Below are 15,957 nucleotides of genomic sequence, written 5' to 3' on the forward strand. Positions count from 1 at the left end.
AAATTTTAACTAGAAAAGTTGGGGGTCCTCTTATACCCTGAAAATACGGTACTGTGACACATAAACAGTTTGACAGTGGTTGTTCTGAGGTTTACCCTTGCATATAGAGATGACTGGACCTTTCAAATAAGCACAGGGCTTAGGAACGTGTCAGCAGTCATTTAACACTAGAAGTCCCAGAGAGGGGTCATTTAACATTTCTTCATTTTTGGAATGGGGGGAGCTCGAAATTACTGGGACTTCTAGTGTTAAACTGATCTGCAAATGGTAGTGGCCATGGGATTGTGATTATGCAGGACTGATGAGAGCAACTGGTCAAGAGCTAACAGGTAGCGGGAGGAAGGTGAACAGATACTGATGTATAGAAATCAATGGCCAGTAGAGAGCTGACTGGGTTCTTAGGAGTGAACTCTTTGCTCTGGTGGTCGATCTGCTTTTTGCTTTTTTTTTCTTCGGCAACAAAGCTGTGAAGTCTGAGTCGGAGCTCATTTTGGTGGAGTTGATATAAAATGCTCCGATTCCTAAAATAAATAATAATTGGGTACAGTAGTGCAATGCAGAATGTGCTGAATATTTTTTCATAGGAATTTGGGAAACTTATGAAATGTTCTATTCCTGATCTAAGGCTACATTCTCACACAGCATTTTTGCTGCGTTTTTTGAGGATATGTTTTTCAGCAGCAAAAGCAGATCAGCTTTTTAAAAAACCGCATCACCTGAAAGGTTTTTGAGCTCATAAATAATGCTTTCAATAGCAAAAGCAGATTAGAAAACCACCACAAACTGACATGCTCATTCTATGTGAGGATCCTCACAAAACGCTGTGTCTGAATGTCCTATCTTTCACCCATTGCCTTTGCTGGGTGCCCAGAGTCACTGCATTTCACTGAAATATTTTGCCATCAATGTTCGATATGTTTGACAAGAAATTGTTAGCAAGACACTGGCAGTAAAAGATACTAAAGCTCATCACATCAGCCAGTTTCTCCAGGCCTTAGTGGAAAAAGTTCTGCAAGATTACAAACTCAAAAAAGAACAGGTTCTTGCCATTGTAAAGGATAATGCTTCAAACATAAGTACAATTAAACTGATGAATGAGAGTAAGGCTACGTGCGCACTAGAAAAGTGATTTTTCTCAAGAAAATTTCTTGAGAAACTTCTGGGAGTTGAAGATTACCGCACCTGCGGTAAAAAAAACGCACCAAAACCGCGGGAAAAACGCATGCGTTTTTGCCGCAGTTTTTCCGCAGGTTGGTCTCTGTGTTGTTGTTGTTGTTTTTTTTTCTTTTTTTTTTTTTTTATGCTGAACTGCAATAAATAATATAGATAATCGATAGACAGATAATGGATAGAGGGAAAGATGGATAGATGAGAGAGACCTATATAATGTCCCACCACCTGCATATTCTAAGCTGGCACCCTTTAGTGACTTTCATGTGGCACTAAAGGGTGCCTAGCCTTGTATTTTGCCAAAAAATAAATAAAAAAAAAAAATGACGTGAGGTCCCCCCATCTTTTGTAGCCAGCTAGGGTAAAGCAGATGGCTGCAGCCTGTAGACCACAGCTGGCAGCTTCACCTTGGCTGGTAATCCAAAACAGAGGGCACCCCACGCTGTTATTTTACATTAAATAAATAATTTAAAACAAAAAACGTGGGGTCCCCCCCCAAATTGGATCACCAGCCAAGGTAAAGCGGACAGCTGGGGTCTGATCTCAGACTAGGGAGGTCCACTGTTATTGGACACTCCCCAGCCTAAAAATAGCAGGCTGCAGCCGCCCCAGAAGTGGCGCATCCATTAGATGTGCCAATCCTGGCGCTTCGCCCCCAACTCATCCCATTGCCCTGCTGCGGTGGCAAACGGGGTAATATATGGGGTTGATGCCAGATGTGTAATGTCACCTGGCATCAAGCCCTGGGGTTAGTGATGTCACGCGTCTATCAGATACCCGACATCACCAACCCAGTCAGTAAGAAATAAAAAATAGACAACAAAAAAAGTTTTATTTGAAAAAACACTGCCCACATTCCCTCTTTCACCAATTTATTGACAAGAACAATCAAATCCGGGTCCGGCGTAACCCAATAAGGGGGGGGGGATCCCACGGCGATCCATACCATAGTCACTGTCCCAGTCAATTAAGAACAGAAGGTTCCCCATTGGCTGGAAGAGTAATGCAGTGACCTGAGCTAACCTCAATAGGTCAGCCCAGGTCACTGCAGGGATGACTAGCGCTGCCATCAGGAGGTTAGATGAGATCATTACCTGCTGTGACGATCTCCTGCAGTCCTGCCATCAGCGCTGTCACTGCGTTCTATGCCCGCCGTGTTCTCAGCAGTATCGCGAGAGCCCGTGACGTCACCGCCAGTGACAGTCTCGGGACGCGGGCATAGACGGCAGTGACAGCGGTGACGTCAGGAGGCAGGAGATCGTCACAGCAGGTAATGATCTCCTCTCCCCTCCTGACAGCAGCGCTCGTCATCCCCGCGGCTGCACGCACTGCTGTGTGTCAGTGTCTGCCTGCGCTGCAGGGTGACAAGCTGCTGATACTGCGGGCAGACACTGACATTGCAGGGCAGGCAGCCACGGGGCCGGAGTGGGACACAGACTGCACGGGCACCTGGAGGTCACATGGAAGTGTTTCTGTGCGGCGTCCAGGGAGTGTGACGTCTGTGTTTACTCTGCTCCGCTTCTTCTTCTGTCATAATGACATCACTTCCTGCAAAACCGCAGGCAGCAATGAACATTACCGCAGGTAAATCGCAGCTATAGCGGGGGTATACCGCACATCATTTGCTACCTGCGGTATACTCCCGGAATTTCGCGATTACATTACAGTGAATGGAGTGAAATACCGGGGGTATTCCGCAGGTAACTGCGGAAAAGAAGTCACATTTTCTCAAGAGATTTTCTCAAGAAAATCTTCACAAAGCATTTTCTTGAGGAAAAAAACGCTGTGTCCGCACAGCTATTATTTTTTTTTCCCATAGATTTTGCTGGGAAATGTCTGCAGAAAGATTTCAAACATTTCTCAAATTTCCGCAGCAAAACCGTGGGTAAATCCGCGGGTAAAAACGCCTAGTGGGCACAGGGCCTAATGAACAGCTAGAAGAAAATTTAGGATTTAGTATGTGTGAGATGGAGCCATAGTGCTGTTCATGTAACTGAGGAACAAACAGATATTACAACAGAAGAACAGCAAAATGATACTTTAGAATTAGATGATCTTGTTGAAGCTGCTTCAAAACACTTTCATATTCATCACATGCGCTGTGTTGTGCACACGCTGCAGCTGGCAATAAGAGAGAGTCTGCAAGAGGGATCCTGGTTTCACACATCAGTCTTTTCGCCGGTTTGGCGGATGCGGCGCACTCCAGGACAGTGTATGCAGTACAGTTGCAGTGCAACAAACGACTGTCACATGCTTTCATGTGACCGGAGCATGTGACCCGGAAGTTGCGTCGCTGCCACTGTACTGTATCGTACTGTACTGGCGTGTGCCACATCCGCCAAACCGGCGAAAAGCCGGATGTGTGAAACTGGGCGGACATGCTGGAAATCTGATTGGAAAAGTGAGGAAGTTGGTTATTGCTGCCAGAACCCCTAAAATGTATTTCATCTTGAAGAGATGTGCTGGGAAAGGGGCAATTGTTGATCAAGCCACTCGGTGGGGCAGCACTTATTTAATGACTGAGCGATTTGCTTGAACTAAAATCGTTTCTTATAGATATAGTGAACCCTCAAGTAACCTTAAATTAAGGTGAATGGACACAGGTGGCTGAATTGAAGGAATTGCTTAATCAAACCATGTACCGTGACTAAAACCTTTTCGTATGCCAATTAGTTTGGTTGAACAGATGGGCGTGCTCTATTTCGCCTTCTGTCCCCAGTCCCCCAGTCTTGATTTGCATGGATGGCGACGGCCCCGTTGCCCTTCCTTGCTGATACCGAAGTCTCGCGCAGTTAGCAGAGGCCACTATCGTGGGCCTGAGCAGAAATGTTCCCTGTGTGCACCGGTGATGTATTTGTGCAGGCTCGAGATTATGGGCGGCGCTGTGCATGACCTCACCATCATCATCCTAGTACCCGCCCATAATTTCATGCCTGCGCATCCATGCAAATCAAGACTGGGGGATGGCGAACTGTGGCAGGAGGGGGGACAGAAGGCGCAATAGAACCCGCCTATCTGGCCAACCAAACTAATTGGCATACGAAAAGGTAATATTTTATGAAGTTGTTTTGAAAAGGGGGCCAGCAACAAGGCGCACCTTCCTAGAATGCAGCCCAGGAGCTGCAGAAGGGGATATTTTTTGTTTAATAGAGAAAAATCTGGTGACTGGTTCCTTTTTTTTAAAGATTTTTACACTGCTACTGATTCTAAATTTTTTTTTTTTTTGTTTGTATTGTACTCTATGCAAATTAAAAAACAAAACCCAACTTGGAGAGCTAGAATAGAAAGTTAAAGTAAACTATCCTGTGTCACAGGTTGTGGTGCACGGCCGCGGGCAGATTTCTAAAGAACAAAACCAGTTATTGTAGCCTTTACAGCAGCCAGGTTCAATTCCAGGGATTTCATTTTGCTCGTGGGTCTAAACCATATTTGTTACACCTGCTTCTGTTGCTTTTGCATAAATGATGAACTCATGAAAGGTTTGTTATTCTCACGGTTATTCATGTGTGCTCAATCTTCTGTAATGTTGGTGTGCGGGTTAACACTGGGGCACATTTATTTAGATGGGTGTTTACACTAGGAGTCTATTGCACGCCTCTATAAAGATGACATGTTTTGGACTATCCTCAGATCGGAAAAGGAAGTATATGCGCCTGCTCTTGATGCAATCACATATCTAATCTTTAAGGTGTAATCATTTGCTTTCAAACTTGGCCATGCTCCCCACTGGCACAGTGCACTTACTTTCGAAAGCACAGTGTAGAAGGCTTTCCAGTATTTCAATTGTACACCCCCCCCCCCTTCTATCTCCATTTTCCATTCCACTAACGTTTTATGTATGTTAACTGCATGTGTTGAAGGGAACCTGTCTCCAGATTTGCCCCCTATAATCTGAAACCAACCTGTATCGCATTAAAAAAAAAACCCAAACCCCAGGCCAGGATTCTACAATGCTGTTTATAAGGCTGTGCCCATGGGAGCTCGCATCTGCGGATATATCTGCAGGAACGTCCGCAGGTTTCCCGCAGCAGCTCCCCGGAATCCGCAGCTAATCATTGCTACAGGATTCCAGCGAAATATCTGCGGTAAACCTGCGGACATTCGTGTGACTTACCTGCGGAAGTCCCGGCCTCTATCTCCATAGTGGAAAGGCGGGACATCCGCAGGTATTTCCCAAGGAATAATTTACATGCGGCTGCGGGACAGCCGCAGCATATTCCGCAGCCGCACATACTGCAGCATGGACTCAAACACTCCCCATGTCCCATAGCAGAACATAGGGAGTGTCTGTACTTGCTAAAACCTGCGGATTTATCTAGAAATTAAAGATAAACCCTCAGGTTCTTCGCGGCAAAATCTTTGGGTATAGAGTCCCGTGGGCACATGGCCTAAGAGCTTACTAGTGGTGGCCGTAGGTTATAAGGGAAAATCTGGTGACGAGTGTCCTTCACCCCCAGGCAAATTTTCTTTTATGTTGTTTTTTTTTTTTTTTTTTTATTTTTGTTTTTTATTTTTGCTCCCCTTCAAAGAGCTGTAACTTTTTTTTTTTTTTTAATTTTATTTTTCTGTCAATCTTTGCCATATGATGGCTTATTTTTTGCGGGACGAGTTGTACTTTTTTAAGTGAAACCATGAGTTTTTCCTTATACTATACTGAAAAATGGGAGAAAAATCCAAGAACGGAAAAGTTTCATAAAGGTTGCACGATTGTTTTAGGAATATTTTATTCACGGTGCTCACTATATGGTAAAACTGATTTGTTGGTGTAATGCCTCAGGTCAGTACATGTTTGTACACACCAAACTTGTATAGGTTTACTTTTATATAAGGGGTTAAAAAAATTTCAAAGTTTGTCCAAAATAAGTGGCGCACTTTTGCACCATTTTCCTAAACCCGTAGCTCTGAGCGCTGAGGTTCAGTGACAGCTTTTTTTTTTTTTTTTTTGTCTCGAGCTGTTTTTAATGGTATAGTTTTTGCACAGATGCTACATTTTGATTGCCCGTTATTGCATTTTGCGCAAAATTTGTGGCTACCAAAAAAAACCCCGTAATTTTGGCATTTGGAATTTTTTTTTTTTTTTTGCCGCTACGCTATTTACCAATCAGAATAATTGATTTTATACTTTTGATTGGGCATATCTGAACATGGTGATACCAAATATGTGTATATTTATTTTTTTAACACTTTAATTTTCAATGAGGCAACTGGGGGGTGATTTGAACATTTTTAGTGTGTGTGTGTGTGTGTGTGTTTTTGTTTTTTTTCTAGTCCACCTAGGGGGCTATTAGGATCAGTAGTCTGATCTCTTGTCCATTTCTGTAGATCACAGCTGCAGAGCTCTGATCTGCAGAAATGCTGCTCTGCTAGCAGTAAGAGTAAGTGAGTCATGATAGCTACTGGAGTAATCACATGACCCTGTGCTACCATGGCAACCATTGCCAACACGTGATCTCATCACGGGACCTTTGATGGCAGTGGCGTTCCCCACTGTGGGCATTTTACATTGCGCGGTCAGATTGTGACAGCGCAATCTAAGGGGTTAACAGACATGGGTGGATCTTTGATCCACCCGTGCCTGATGCTGCATATATCAGCTGTTGAAATCAGCTGACATGTGCGGGACTCGCATCCGGCTCACTACAGCAGCCAGTGGTGATTACCCTGACATGAGCCATGACGTATCCAGTCGTGGACACATTTCATGTGTCGTAAAGAGGTTAAAGCTGTGTGTGTGTGTGTGTGTGTGTGTGTGTGTGTGTGTGTGTGTGTGTTTTGGTTTTCACCGCTGGAGTGGTGCTTTCATATCCAAGTCACCTGCTTTTAGTCTTATACTCTCCCTTCTATGACTTGCATTGAGAGGTTGTACCGTAACTTCTGACTTCCGGACAGTCAGACGTTGAGGTTACAAGATGGCACCGTGAGATCAGAGCGATTAATGAAAAGGCTGAGTATAAGACTGTGTGCGGGGACCTAAGGTTAAAAGCACCACTCCAGTGCTGAAGTAAAAAAAAAATACTGGAGTGGTGCTTTATCTAATTTTAATATTTTGCTAGATCCAACTTTTACAGCTGCTGCAATACCAATATGCTTTTGCTTCTGCAAGCTGTTACATGCATATGCCGACTGTGCAACACATCTGTTGTGTATACTATGGACTTGGCTCCTGAGCATGTTGCAAGTAGGAAGGGGTTAAATGCTATTAATGAATAAGTTTATAATTTTTTTTTTTTTGGTGTTCATTCTGTATTGAGTAAAGTAATACCTAATATTGCCTCTGAAATAGAGGAGACTGCACAGAGGATTACCAGAAGTAACAATGTTCTGTTTTATGCCAGAAATAGTTTTCATTTTAGTAATACTGCATTACAGGACTTTAGATTGTAGCTCTAATGGCTATAAAGTGTTCTCGCTTTTTGTGATTTTAAAGGCTTTCATGTGTTTTAAGACACTTGTAGAATGGATACTTTGCAAACATAATGTGAATCAAAAGCTGTATTGTTTGTGTTGTATTTTATTAAAGGGAGTCTGTCACCATAGTGTGTCATCAAACTAATATGTACATGTACAGTGGGGGGAAAACAGCATTTAGTCAGCCACAAGTTGTGCAAGTTCTCCCACTTAAAAAGATGAGGCCTGTAATTGACATCATAGGTAGACCACAACTATGACAGACAAAATGAGAAAACAAATCCAGAAAAACCTTGTCTGATTTGGAAAGATTTTGTTTGCAAATTATGGTGGAAAATAAGTATTTGGTCAATAAGAAACGTTAATCTCAATATTTTTGTTATATATCCTTTGTTGGTAATGACAAAGGTGAAATGTTTTCTGTAAGTCTTCACAAGGTTGGCACACACTGTTGGTGGTATGTTGGCCCATTCCTCCATGCAGATCTCTAGAGCAGTGATGTTTTGGGACTGTTGCTGGGCAACACGGGCTTTCAACTCCCTCCAAAGGTTTTCAATGGGGTTGAGATCTGGAGACTGGCTAGGCCACTCCAGGACCTTTTTAATATGCTTCTTATGAAGCCACTCCTTCGTTGCCCTGGCGGTGTGCTTGGGATTATGATTATGCTGAAAGACCCAGCCACGTTTCTTCTTCAATACCCTTGCTGATGCAAGGAGGTTTGCACTCAAAATCTCACTGTTCATGGCCCCATTCATTCATTCATGTACACGGATCGTCCTGGTCCCTTTGCAGAGAAACAGCCCCAAAGCATGATGTTTTCACCCCCATGCTTCACAGTAGGTATGGTGTTCTTTGCATGCATACAGCATTCTGCCTCCTCCAAACACTGCAAGTTGTGTTTCTACAAAACAGTTCTACTTTGGTTTCATGAGACCATATGACATTCTCCCAATACTCTTCTGGATAATCTAAATGCTGTCTAGCAAACTTCAGATGGGCCCGGACATGTACTGGCTTAAGCAGGGGAACACGTCTGGCACTGCAGGATCTGAGTCCCTGGTGGCGTAGCATGTTACTGATGGTAGTCTTTGTTACAGTGGTCCCAGCTCTATGCAGGTCATTCACTAGGTCACCCCCTTGTGGTTCTGGGATTTTTGATCATTCTTGTAATAATTTTGACCCACAAAGTGAGATCTTGCGTGAAGCCCCTGATCAAGGGATACTATCAGTGCTCTTGTAGGTCTTCCATTTTCTTATTATTGCTCCCACAGTTGATTTCAACACACCAACCTGCTTGCCTGTTGCAGATTCAGTCTTCCCAGCCTGGTGCAGGGCTAAAATTTTGTTTCTAGTGCCCTTAAACAGCTCTTTGGTCTTCACCATAGTGGAGTTTGGAGTGTGACTGTTTGAGGTTGTGGACAGGTGTCTTTTATACTAAGAAGTTCAAACAGGTGCCATTACTACAGGTAATGAGTGGAGGACAGAGGAGCCTCTTAAAGAAGAAGCTACAGGTCTGTGAGAGCCAGAAATCTTGCTTGTTTTTAAATAACTACTTATTTTCCACCATAATTTAAAAATACATAAATTAAAATCTTGCCAAATCAGACAAGATGATTTTCTGGATTTTTCTCATTTGGTCTCTCATAGTTGTGGTCTACCTATGATGTCAATTACAGGCCTCTTATCTTTAAGTGGGAGAACTTGCACAATTGGTGGATGACTATAAATACTTTTTCCCCTCTGTAGCTTTTTCAAAGACCAGTCCAGCAATACCTTTTACATGGCCAGTACTTTCCTGTTATTGAAAAATTGGTGTTTGAATTGATATGCAAAAGAGGTCACAGATCTATTATAGATTGGAAGTCTCCATCACTCCGCCTCTATTTCCCACCCAAACTACCGCCTCCTGCAACGAACTGCTCTTTTGTATGAAGTCAAACAGCAAAGAGGCTATTGGTCAAGTAGGAGCAGGCGGTGCAGGGCAGGGAATAGAGCTGGAGTGACAGAGGATTTACTGCTACTGCCTCATTTGCATATCAATTCAAACACTTGATTCTCCGTAATAGGGGAACAAGCTGGCTATGTAAAGCTATTTCTGGATTTGAAAGATGCTTTCTTAGGCTAAAATGCTGCTGAATTTCCCTTTCAAGTCATCAATTTATACTCCATTTATGTGTGGTTTTTTTTTTTTATTTTTTTTTTTTTAATTTTTTTTTGTCTTTCTAATAGGTCTTGGTTCTTGGAAACAAGAGGGACCTAGCTGGTGCGCTGGACGAGAAACAACTTATTGAAAAACTGTAAGTTCATGTTAAGTGTCAATATTGTGCAAAGAGAAAAAATGAAAGAGGGGGGCGCAATGAGGAGCTCCTGCGTTTTTAAAAAAACTAAAAGGTTACTAAATACTGCTCCATTACAGGGTTGTATGCTCGACTGGCCACCACGGCCAGTATGTATGCTCGACTGACCACCACGGCCAGTATGTATGCTCGACTGGCCACCACGGCCAGTATGTATGCTCGACTGGCCACCACGGCCAGTATGTATGCTCGACTGGCCACCACGGCCAGTATGTATGCTCGACTGGCCACCACGGCCAGTATGTATGCTCGACTGGCCACCAATGAATGGTCAAAAATACCTTCATCCAGGAACTCATTAAAAGCTACAGGAAGCGACTAGAGGCTGTGATTTTTGCAAAAGGAGGATCTACAAAATATTAATGTCACTTATATGTTGAGGGGCCCATACTTTTGCACCGGTCAAATTTTGTTTAAATGCAGATTGCACATTTTCTGTTAGTACAATAAACCTCATTTCAATCCAGAAATATTACTCAGTCCATCAGTTATTAGATATATGAAACTGAAATAGCTGTTGCAAAAACCCAAATTGTTATAAAGAAAAAAGGTTAACATTAATAGGGGTGCCCAAACTTTTTCATATGACTGTATATGTGCTCATAACCAGGGATGCCTAAGCTACTGCAATGCCCTGCACATGAGGTAAGCAAAATAGCTTATCAGGACCACTATACTACATTTGTAATTGGAGGTGCTTTCTTCTATTTATTATTATTATTAATAATAATAATAATAATTAATAATAATAATAATATAATATTACACCTACTACATATTGGGATAGGATCTTGGACATGGTAATACCCCTTTTTTAAGAACTATCTTCAGCATAAAGACGAACAAGGAGTCCTGAAAGTGATGAAATGGCCCCACAGAGCCTGATCTCAACATCAAGTCTATGTGGGATTGTATGAATAGACAGGAGGGTTTGAGAAGTCTGCATCCACAGAAGACCTGTGGTTATTTCTCAATGTCTGGAACAATCTCTCCTTGGAATTCATTCAAAATCTGTGCAAATATACCTAGAGTAATCGATGCTGTTTCAAAGGATTGTCACTATTCACTGAATATGTTGATTATTTTGTATTTATTTTATTGGTTTTTTTTTTTTCATTTAACTGAATGTAAAGTGAAATCTAAATAAACTATTAACGCCTCTATTTTACTTAAAACACTTGCACAGTCCTGTATGTCTTGAATAAACGTACAAATGATAGTTTGCAATTACATATTACTATGACACAGAAGATAGTTTCTTTCATTACATCTGCTCATACTGGAGATGCTTACTTTTTTTTTTTTTTTTTTAAATCATTTTTTTTTTCTTTCTTTACAGAAACCTTTCAGCAATTCAAGATCGAGAAATCTGTTGTTATTCTATTTCCTGTAAAGAGAAAGATAATATAGGTAATTTTAATATGATCATCCTTTTATTTGTAGAAACATGCCAATAAGTAACCTTTTTAACTGCCTTTGCTCCCTCCTCTTTACAAAGGTAGGCTCTAAATTGAGGCACCTGACTTCCCAGGTGTGAAGGGGTGATCTACACAACATGGATTTTTCATGCTTTTACGAGTGTAACTGGTGATATATACACACAGAGGTCTAGACAACTGACAGAAAACCTATGCAAAAGAAGGTTTCAACCCTGTGTCCCTTTTTTCATATAATTCTCATTACAGCACTAGTAAACCTGCTGCTATGTGCCTGCATGCTCATGAGCTCTGTAACCCTGCCCACACCTCTGATTGGCCACTTTCTGCCTATGTACAGTAGTGTGTACAGGATTATATAGAGTACAAGCATTCAAAGAAGAGTTCTGCAGCATATCAAACAGTGATTTTATGAGAACTGCACAAAGCTACCCAATAAGTGACAAATAATTAGAATTGAAGTCTGTACCTTTTTATATTATACTGCTCTCAGATTGGGTAACAAAAAGCTGGCGACGGCTTCCCTTTAAAGCGGAATGTCACCAGATTTGATCATACAATCTGCATACAATATTGAATAGCTATTTTACTTTTTAAATTCATGTCGTGTCAGAATGGCTGTGTAATCCTTTGAAAGTTGAAACTCTTATTTTGACCATGTAACCTGATTCACATCTCTTCTGTATCCCTCCTGCTTCTAAGGGCCGCTTTACACGCTGCGACATCGCTAGCATTTGCTGGTGATGTCGAGCACGATACCACCCGCCCCCGTCGTACTGCCGATATGTGATGATCGCTGCCGTAGCGAACATTATCGCTACGGCAGCGTCACACGCACATGCGTTCGGCGACACCGCGACGTCACTAAGTGGCCGGCCAATAGAAGCGGAGGGGCGGAGATGAGCGGGACGTAACATCCCGCCCACCTCCTTCCTCATTGCTAGCGGGACGCAGGTAACGTGAGGTTCCTCGTTCCTGCGGTGTCACACATAGCGATGTGTGCTGCCGCAGGAACGACGAACAGCATCGTACCTGCAGCTGCAACGATAATTGGGAATGGACCCCCATGTCACCGATTAGCGATTTTGAACGTTTTTGCAACGATTCAAAATCGCTCATAGGTGTAACACGCAACGACATCTCTACCGTGACCGGATGTGCGTCACAAATTCCGTGACCCCAACGAGATCGCTTTAGCGATGTCATAGCGTGTAAAGCGGCCCTAAGATCTCACACGGCTCAGTATAAGTTGCAGCAGTCATACTGGTTGCATGGAGATTGAATACACTTATACTCCTGAGTTCTCCCTAAAAAGATGGGGTGGCTGTTTCATGCAGCCCACCAAGCCTCCTATGATGCAATCTCATGGTCTGCTGAAAACCCCCATATCTTTCATGACTGCTCTGTTAAAGTAGGAGACCACGATTTTTGCAGCAAACAGCAATTCCTTTGTATTGCTTTGTTTAATAAAAGTAATCGGCCAATCATAGGTTTAAGTCTCCTCCTAGAGAGTCTAAAGGGGGCTTTACACGCTACGACATCGCTAATGCAAACTCGTTGGGGTCACGGAATTGGTGACGCACATCCGGCCGCATTAGCGATGCCGTTGCGTGTGACACCTATGAGCGATTTTTGCATCGTCGCAAAAACGTGCAAAATTGCTCATCGGTGACATGGGGGGTCCATTCTCAAAAATCGTTACTGCAGCAGTAACGAAGTTGTTCCTCGTTTCTGCGGCAGCACACATCGCTCCGTGTGATACCGCAGGAATGAGGAACCTCTCCTTACCTGCCTCCCGGCCGCTATGCGGAAGGAAGGATGTGGGCGGGATGTTACGTCCCGCTCATCTCCGCCCCTCCGCTTCTATTGGGCGGCGGTTCAGTGACGCAGCTGTGACGCTGAACGAACCGCCCCCTTAGAAAGGAGGTGGTTCGCCGGTCACAGCGACGTCGCCGGGCAGGTAAGTAGTGTGACGGGTCTGGGCGATGTTGTGCGGCACGGGCAGCGATTTGCCCGTGTCGCACAACAGATGAGGGCGGGTACCCACGCTAGCGATATCAGTACCGATATCGCAGCGTGTAAAGCGGCCTTAACAAAGTAAAAAATATGAAAGAACAAAGGATTGACTTAAAAAATATATATATTTTGTAGACACCATGAAGAGAAACAATATTGATACTCCAGAATCGTAGTTTTTCATCTTCCACTACTCTCCAAAAAAAGAAATAAGCCTTTGAAATGTTGAATCTACCCCAAACTGGTATCAATTAAAACATCAGCTTTTCCTGCAAAAACTACGGCTCTATAAAGTGACTGACTAGGCATATTGAGTGTTGTACTCCTGACTACGTTTAATCACAGAATGGTAGAGTTAGAAGGGACCTCTAGGTAGATCAGGTCCAACCCCCCCCCTGTGAGTGCAGGTTTTCCTAAATCATCCCAGCTATATGTTTATCCAGTTTCTGCTTCAAATCAAATCTTTATTTTTATATAGCGCTAACATATTCCGCTGCGCTTTACATACATCAGGAACACTGTCCCCATTTGGGCTCACAATCTAGAGTCCCTATCAGTATGTCTTTGGAGTGTGGGAGGAAACCGGAGAACCCGGAGGAAACCCACGCAAACACGGGGAGAACATACAAACTCCTTGCAGATGGTGTCCTTGGTGGGATTTGAACCCAGGACCCCAGCGCTGCAAGACTGCAGTGCTAACCACTGAACCATCTTCTGCTTGAAGATATCCATTGATGGAGAGCTCACCACTTAACGTGGAGCCTGTTCCACTCCCTGACTCCCCTCACTGTCAAAGTTTTTCCTAATGTCTAATCTGAATCTCCATCATTTACGTTTCATCCCATTGCTTCTTGTACTTCCTTGTGCTAATAAAACTCTGCACTGTGACTGCCTTTCAGATATTTGTAGACCGCTATTAAGTCTCCTCTCAGCCTTCTCTTTTTCAAATTAAACATCCCTAGTTCTTTTTCGCCATTTTTCATATGATATGATTTGCAGACCCTCCACCATCTTGGTTGCTCTTCTCTGGACTTGCTCCAATATATCAATGCATTTCTTGAATTGGGGCGCCCAGAACTGTATACAGTATTCCAGGTGAGGTAGAGTATAGGGGAATAATTACCACTCTTGATCTAGATTCAATGCTTGTCTTCATACATCCCAGAATTTTGTTGGACTTTTTAGCTGCAGCCTCATACTGTTGGCTCATGTTGAATCTGGGATCTACTATAATTCCGAAGTCCTTTTCCCCGGTACTATTACCTAGTAGTTCAACCCTCCCATACTATATATGCTTTTTACATTTCTTATACCCAGATGTAGGACTTTGTATTTGTCCCTGTTAAACACCATTCTGTTCTCGGCCCATTGATCATGGGAGTCTAGATCCTTTTGAATACGATCTCTACCCTCTCTAGTGTTGGCTGCTCCTGTTACCTTTTTAGTATCCTCTGATTATCTCTCCAAGAAAGGAGACAAACTCTAGCGCAGCGCCACCTATTGGAAGTAGCGATCCTAAAAGTCAAATGTGGATTTTTAACAATCCTTTGCATATTTATTATTATTATTATTATTATTTATTTATAGAGCACCATTAATTCCATGGTGCTGTACATGAGAAGGGGGTTACATACAAAATACGTATACAAGTTACAGTAGACAGACTAGTACAGAGGGAAGAGGGCCCTACCCTTGCGGGCTTACATTCATATGACCTAGGATATATAATTTTGAGTTCTCCGGTAATTCCATTGTCCAGATCATTTCTAAAGATATTAAACAGCATTATTTTAATTTCTTTTTCAGACATCACATTGCAGTGGCTTATTCAGCATTCCAAGTCCAGGCATTACTGAAGCCCACCACCAAGCTATCTTTCCCAATATCTTCTCTGTTCTGCCTGTTATACAGTGGCAGGAGAGCATCTGAGACGACGGCTGCTACTAGAAATCACACATCATTTGGAGTTTATTCAAGGTTCCACTGCTGGTTTTTGAGGCTTTTGTTTTTGTTTCTCTTTACAGAATTGGGAATGTGGTTTGATCTGTTCATGCTCCGCATTCCTGACCCTTTTAGCACTTGTGTAAAGGATGACATGTAATTGAATTCCTACTTGGTATTTGATGTACAGTTAAATTTAGCCATATACCTTTTTGTTTCAGCGTATACAGATGGTACACAAGATGGGATAACACAGAAGTGCATTCTCTTGCCATTGCAAACTTGATTTACCTTTTGTGCAATTACTGCTCTATCACAACCATGTATACTGGATTTATGTATTGCTTGTATACGCTACATGTGACATTTCTTTGCGTTACCAAATCCATGTATCTGACTTTATAGTAAAAAAACAAAACAAAGTGAGATGAACATGAATGTGTACGTATTTGCCTTGGATACTTTTTAATTGCATTGCTGTAAATATCACTAGGAATCATCAGGGTTGCCTTAAATATATTATGCATAATGTCGTGTGTCTGCCAAAGGTATTTTCTTAACTTGATCAATCATTGGTAATTCAGTAAATTGGGTTTACAGCCTACTTGGTATCTCTTTCCAGTGTAACG

At 42.6% G+C, this 15,957-nt stretch overlaps 1 protein-coding gene across 1 annotated transcript in view; it reads left to right on the plus strand.

Annotated features, from left to right (window-relative positions):
* LOC142301523 (ADP-ribosylation factor-like protein 8B-A) overlaps positions 1–15,746 on the plus strand; it is a 50,972-nt gene extending 35,226 nt beyond the window's left edge. The window contains exons 5-7 of the mRNA XM_075342539.1: positions 9,808–9,875; positions 11,275–11,345; positions 15,194–15,746. Of these exons, the coding sequence (XP_075198654.1) occupies positions 9,808–9,875; positions 11,275–11,345; positions 15,194–15,243 (189 nt within the window). The 3' untranslated portion in view covers positions 15,244–15,746. The remainder of the gene's footprint in view (positions 1–9,807; positions 9,876–11,274; positions 11,346–15,193) is intronic.
* The last annotated feature ends 211 nt before the right edge of the window (positions 15,747–15,957 follow it).

Source organism: Anomaloglossus baeobatrachus, chromosome 4 (assembly GCF_048569485.1).
Source record: "Anomaloglossus baeobatrachus isolate aAnoBae1 chromosome 4, aAnoBae1.hap1, whole genome shotgun sequence".
Classification (NCBI taxonomy): domain Eukaryota; kingdom Metazoa; phylum Chordata; class Amphibia; order Anura; family Aromobatidae; genus Anomaloglossus; species Anomaloglossus baeobatrachus.